The following is a 7,079-nucleotide window of genomic DNA, read 5'->3' as shown; positions in this document are numbered from 1 at the left end:
TATTCGGAAGTTTTGGTAACTAATTTAACGTCTGATTATTTCAAAGACAAAATTTGAAAAGTATAAGTTTTTCCAAATTCTGATTTTTGGGCCATCGTACATTCGGAACTTTACAAAAACATTATCCTCCGAATATTACAAGTTCAAAAAAAACTGTTTCCTGGAACCAAACAACACCATAATCGGAAAGAAAGTTGACTCATAAAATAATCGAATATTACAATCGGTAGGTTGTTTAACAAAATAATCTACCGATTTCGTATAATCGGCTAGTTTTTATATTAATAATACTCTGATTACATCCATTACATAAAGTTCAAACGGCCTTAACCTTACAATTTCGTCAAAAGCACCTAAATCCATACTCCTAATTGACCATAAAAGTATTAAAACAGATCATAACTTCCAGTGACCATAGAAATTGTCCCTCTTGATTTTGTAGCATCCTTCATGTTCAAATCGTTTCCCGTAGAGGTCCACATACCGGCGATCCGCAAGATTTCTCTGAAATTACGAATGAGTAACAAGTTAGTACTAACTTTTGTTAATGTGAATTGGAGTTACAGAGATACTTACTCGTTTTTCATACTCCACCAAGGAAAAGTGTTCCTAACAAACCGTTCCTCATCTTCAAGTTTGTCAATCTCCTTATCTAGCGCATTCTTTCTCATCTTAATGTCATTGGATGATCTTCGAATTCGATTACCATCTAAGGCCTCAAATACCATTAAGATACGGTTCCATATCTGCTCTTCGGATTCCGATTTGTGGAGCTTGTGAACACGATCATGAGTAGTTACCACAACCCACGCTCTATAAATAGCACAATCTTCTTCTTCGGCAAAAGCAATATCCATGTTTTTTGTTATGAAAATTAAAACTGAAGAGAGGAAAGAGTTTGGTGCAATTGGGGTGATAGATATGAGTTTCTTTATATAGGTTTAGGGTCCAACGGCTCTTTTTGTTTTTCCCAAAAACTCCAACGGCTAATTTGACGAAAGTTGAATGTGGAGAAACCAATAATCGGTAGGTATTGGATTTAGCATATCTACCGATTATGGTAGCTTTCAAAATTTGAATTTGCGGCAACTTATAATCGGTAGGTTTTGTAATATATTTAACTCCCGATTAACGCTGAATCCAAAACACGAACCAAGAAATACTGCACCTCGTATAATCGGACGTCTGGCAAATATTTTGACCTCCGGTTGCATTCGGAGGGTAACAATGTTATCATATCCTCCGAATATATAAGGGTAATTTCGCCATTACGAATTACGCGAGATAAGGGTTGGCTACATTTTCCCTTTGGGTGACCTTTTTTGTTTTATTGTTGGCCCCTAAATCCTTTTGAGTGGCCCCTAAATTTTGTCTCAATCTGGGTTTGCAATATAAATTTTGTCCAAGTCTTTTTTGTGAAAATGCTGGGGTATCATGTCATGTGACTTCTGATATGGTTGTCCTTAGTTTAGTTGGTTAGTGATGAGAGTCTCAGGTGCCCTTAATAATCGAGTGTCTGCCTAAATAATATTTGGTAATTATTGCCTAGTGGATTATGGACATGTGTCCGGCTAGGATTGATTCCTTCCTTAAGGTTTTCCTTTCAAACCTAATTGCATTTAAGTTGTAAGAAAAACCCTATTTTGGGGTAAGTTATGAATTAATGAAGTTGTAGTTGGCTGCTTCGGCAGAGTTACTTAGATTCCGTTCTATTTCCGATTCATTTCAGTTCCAATCCATCCTCATTTGTACTAGAACAGTACAAGTGGTATCAGATTCGTTCGATCCACATTCGATGAAATCAATAGGCCAGTTGATAATATTTCTCTTCAAAGGAACAGGTTGTTGTTAACAAATGAGGAATTACAGGATCTCAAGAGTCGTTTCAAGCTTATAATCGACACTGTGTTCGAGAAATATTTTGGCCAGAAGACCTACAATCGTGCATAAGGAGATTCCAAAATTACTTCTAAGTCTAATCATGGTGGTGGGTTCTCATCTGATGAAGGAGATTCTACTAAATCAACTGGACTTTCCGACCTGATCAGTGAGTCTGTTGCTCAAGATTTGTGTGTTGATACATCTGAAGAGGCAAAATCAACTCCTACTTCAGTTCCGTTAAGTTCTGTTTCTCCAGTTCATACTCAGGTTGAATCTCAGAACGTTCGATCGATTTCTACCGGCGCTGATAAGGAGGATTCAATTGATAGTGTCAATTCCTAAGTTGATGAAGCTGCAAAGACTGCTACAAATGCTTTCATCAAGATATGTCAGGTAAAATTGATGAGGGTAATTGTGAGGAACTTGAATGCTCGAAGGAATTGGTCTTTCGTCACAGTAACCTAATTGGTAAGAGTCGTTTTTCTCTTCTCCTTGATGATTCTTGTAGCTTATTCGATCGTGGAAAAGATAAAGTGAAAATCGATTTTATATTAGGAAACGTCGATTTGCAATTTTTGGGTAGGTTCTATAATGAAATTGTTCAAAATATGAATTGTAACAGTGGGTATGAATCAGGTAGGATGTTTAATGATTCAATCGGTTGTATGCTAGCTAATGGCGGTTTTATCACTACTGCTTGGTGTATATTTCATAAAATGCTTTATAATGGTAGTAGGGATTTTTTTTCTTCTTGCAGCTTAAACTGGGTAGAGTTTTTGATCACGGAAAAGAAATTGAGCTTATTAAAGGGTTATCTTCTTTTGTTGGTGATTCTGAAGGCTATTTTGATACAATTTCTTCTTGTGTGGTTGCTCGGCTTGGGTCTGTATTACTGGAAAGGTACAATGAGGGTTTGGTTTGTGAGATGTTTTCAAGTCATGGGTATCCATTCGAATTTCAGTTTCTGAATTCTTTGAGTCTTGGAATTCCTTATGTAGTTGAGATTGAAGGTGCATAGAATTTGGTCGTTGAATTCTGCATAAATCGATTTTTATTTCTCTTATTGGTTAGAGTGATGAGCATTAAGAAGGAACATAAATGGTCTATTCAAGTGCTTGGTAGGAAGGGAACATAAATTTTATTCTTACAACTACCATGTGAGTTGTTTGAAGTGAAGGCAGTTCATTTTTTGTGCTTACATTTTGTTGTCAAGAGTGAGGGAGTTCACATACCAGCAGATGAGTTATCTTTCCAACTGATTAGAGTTTTGAATTCAGCTAGTGCTCTTGCATATTCTTGTTGTATTCCACTGCGAGGTTTGAATAAAAGGGAAGACAATATGCTCCTGCGTATTTCTGCAAGGTTCTTTCAGGTGAAACTATTCAAAGTTTTACTTGATAGACAAGACGGCAATGTGCTCCAGATTCTTTCGAAAGAGTTCCGGAAATTCTCAGTTCACACAAATGTTAGCACTCGTTTAATTCTTGCAAGAATTGATACTTTTCAGCACACTACATTACTTACTTCTGAAATATTTTGGCGGTTTCCGATTCAAAAGGGAGTTGTGATAACAGTTGCGCATTCGAGTTGGAGTTATCTGCACAAGTCTTGTCGTGTTGGGCATTCTAAGATCCAAGTTACATACTTATAGATGTTAGTGGACATTTTGAGATGGAAATACAAATGTACTCTACAGGTTTAAGGAATGTTTCAAATGCGAGTTTGACCATTAAACTGGTGAGCAGGCACTCCCTTAGCATTCATGAATTGAAAGGCTCGATTGCAATTATGTTGGTTGAGACCGGTGTTGTTTGCAAGTTATTGCATAAAAGGTTACAACAGGGTACAGTTCTATGGTCGAGGTTGCTATTTCAAGTGGCAGGTCATCATGCAGCTAGTACTGCGAGAGAATTATTCGACCAACTACATCATAGTAGTGGATACAGTTTATGTGATGCTCTACTCTTCCAGATGGGAGGTGGTTTACATACATCTCAGGTTATTCCCAAGCGACCTACCTGTAATTTTGTGTTTCTTGCTCTTAGTACCAGCAAGCTGGGTCATCAGTCTTTACAGCAGGAGATCGGATTATGCTGGCTTAATCTCAGTTTGGGGAGTATAGCACGTGGTAGGGTTTTCGCTTGGTTTTTCACTTGGCTACCAGAAGAACCTAGCTCTACAGTCCATGGTAGTAAGGAATGTTGATCTCACTGCGAAGAGTTTCTTGTAAAAGGGGTGGAAATCACAGATGTAGTGTGGCCTCGTTCTATGATTGTTGAGCAGCTTATGGGGCCATCTAATCTCAAGCAACACCTTAAGTGGCAGTTACATGTGGTACCGTTTCAGATCTACCCTTCAGCAACAGATACATCAAATGGTCGAGAAATATTAGAAGCAACCTTTTTGCCAGCTTCCAAGACACTGCAGACTGCATATACAAAGCATTTTTCTGCAATAACTATAGTCTGGGTATGACAGTTCATTTTTGCAATAGAATGGACAGTGGTGTAGAAGGCACGCTGTTCAGAAGTTATGTCAAGATTTTCAGAATGAGTCTCTTTTCGCACTCCTCACCACATGCACCTGGGGTCTATGGAAGTTTTGCTTTTCTAGAGGAAGTTGAAATGATTCTAACTGTGTTGCTGTGGGTAGGATACTTCAGGTGGAAATTTAGATGGGTTTCACCTGGTTGGCGGCGGATAACAAATGTTGATCAGAGTTTTATCTCAATGGGGTGCCTTGCTGGAAACTGGAATCCTAGGAGCTATTTGTTTTACCAAGCTACATTCCCCAGTCTAATTGCAGTTACTCTTATGAGGAGCAATCTATCCTCGGCAAGTTTATTGAGTATCAGAAAGGGGAATGCTGCCATAATTGGTATTTTGTCTTCATGTCATGCTCAAACGACATCTTTGTGCTTTTGTCGGCTATTGTGGCAGGTATCTCCACCAATTCAAGGTTGCATCCAGTTGGAGTTTTCTCGGGGGTTACTGTTAGTTCAATTCATACTCCTGGTGATTCAAAACTTCTCTGTGCTCATGATGCTGGTCTCTTTGCAGCGGGAAATTAGTATGCTTCTTATGGGCGTCCGGAGTGCAAGTACTCTAACGTGGATCAATGTGGACGTCACATCAGTTGTCATCATTGGTTCTCACTTGCAGATTCTTGAGAAGTGGAAGTATAAACGAAGAAATGTCAGCAAGCTCATGCACCTTGCATCCACATGTGCTGATCAACTCAATAGGGTACTGGTGTGCAATCAAAGACAATGTTAAACCCATTTACTCATCCTTGAGGACAAGGATGCATTTAAGGGGGGTGGATTGTCATGTGACTTCTGATATGGCTGCCCTTAGTTTATTTGGTTAGCGATGAGAGTCTCAGGTGCCCTTAATAATCGAGTGTCTGCCTAAATAATATTTGGTAATTGTTTCCTAGTGGATTATGGACATGTGTCCGGCTAGGATTGATACCTTACTTAAGGTTTTCCTTTCATCCCTAGTTGCATTTAAGTTGTAAGAAGAACCCTATCATATCATTGTACGAATGGCTAGGAATCTTAAGATCAACCGCATGATGGCTCTTGGCTTTTATCAGGAGAGTTTGAGAATGATTTTTTAACATGAATAGAAAGATCACACAAGATGCTTAGTAAAAATAGATATTTGTAATATAAATTTTGTCCAAGTCTCATATGCATAAGCAATATCATACGCAATATCGCATGACTTATGATTAATCTTTAATTAATTTGACGATTTGGAACTTATAAAAATTAAGCTCATCATTAGAATTCAATCGATACAAACTTCATCGCACGGACGGAGATGATATGCTAAGTGGAGACTTTGAATTAGGTTCTCTTAAATATAGCAAATACATATTTATTAACCATAACCCAAAAAATTTAAATTAAAATGAAAAATGAAAATTTAAAATGAAAAACCACACAAGTTTTAATTTTTCATTAACAATTAAACTTAAACATCCCTCCTCAAAATCAAAATAAACCCTAACTTTTTTCTTAATCATACTTAAAATTAATTATCATTGCTCTTTTAGTATTCTCACAAATTGAAAAATTGTTATAAACCCTAATTCTTATTTTCCCCGAAAACAAAATAAACTTTAGTTCTAATTTTCTCTAAAATAATGTTTTCTTAATCATGATTACATTAAAATTGATCGGGGTGCATATTCTAATTATTCTTAAATAAATTCCACAACAACATATCAATACTAAAGTTTTGTTCTTTTTTCCTATGATCATTCTCGTAGAACTCCATAAACATAATCTATGAAACGAAATCTCTAAGATGATGTATTTTTCTTCTCAATCATGATTACACTAAAATTGATCGAGCGTATTGATTCTTACCCAAAAACATTAACTACGTCAAATATCTTACATAAATTTAATTAGATCATTAACTTCTTTTTGTTGTTGTTGTTGATGCTGATTTGGGGATTTAATGATTATCTTATTATTTTGGGCTATGTATAATAATTATATATAATTTTGTGGGCTATATAGAATGATTATAAAGGTATGTTTGGTTTGACATATGCACTCATTTGGATGGGTTATGGTTAATAAATGTGTGGGCTACATTTAAGAGAAGCCTTGAACTATCCAGAAAGGAGGAAGAAAAGGAAGTTGTGAAGCCGGAACCGTTAGACCATTTCTCGGTCGAAATCGTATGCGTTGCTATCTCAAGCATGTTTGTCAATGTTAGTGATCAAAACTATAAGTCTTGATTTCTAGTCCACTATAGCTAAGGTCCCGGACTAGGATAGAAAGTGTAGTTGAGCTCAAGAACTCCATGGCAATCATCATACAAGATGAAGGACTACTCAAGGAACTGGTGGATCTTCATCGACTAAAAGGTATGTGGAGACTTGAACTTATCTATCACTCAAAAGTCTATTTATCTCCTATCTTGAGACAAAAGTACTTTTGCTATATAGACTTAGATTATACACATTTCGTATTTCGGGAAGAATTTATCTCGCCTATCTATTTCTCGAAATATGTGTTTTTAAGCTTTCGCTTTAGCCAAGTTCATCTTTACCTAGTGACGAAAGTCATGTTATGTTTCAATCACTTTGAAAATTGCTCTGACGAAAAATGGTTTGTGAATAACAACTATATAACGTCCTCTGAGAATGTTTCAATGATTGAAATGAGAGTTTAGATT

The 7,079-nt window shown here is 36.7% G+C and overlaps 1 protein-coding gene across 1 annotated transcript; it reads left to right on the top strand.

The window, feature by feature from the left end:
* The first annotated feature begins 1,653 nt into the window (after positions 1 to 1,653).
* On the top strand, positions 1,654 to 5,541 carry LOC113333514. The gene is made up of 3 exons (XM_026579957.1): positions 1,654 to 2,349; positions 2,639 to 4,820; positions 4,941 to 5,541. The coding sequence occupies exons 2-3, from the start codon at positions 4,353 to 4,355 to the stop codon at positions 5,154 to 5,156; spliced, it is 684 nt and encodes a 227-aa protein (XP_026435742.1). The 5' UTR covers positions 1,654 to 2,349; positions 2,639 to 4,352; the 3' UTR covers positions 5,157 to 5,541.
* The last annotated feature ends 1,538 nt before the right edge of the window (positions 5,542 to 7,079 follow it).

The sequence above is a fragment of the Papaver somniferum genome, unplaced genomic scaffold, assembly GCF_003573695.1.
Source record: "Papaver somniferum cultivar HN1 unplaced genomic scaffold, ASM357369v1 unplaced-scaffold_133, whole genome shotgun sequence".
NCBI classification, from domain to species: domain Eukaryota; kingdom Viridiplantae; phylum Streptophyta; class Magnoliopsida; order Ranunculales; family Papaveraceae; genus Papaver; species Papaver somniferum.
The sequence above is the reverse complement of the archived record's forward strand: the minus strand, read 5'-3'. Positions and strand labels throughout refer to the sequence as shown.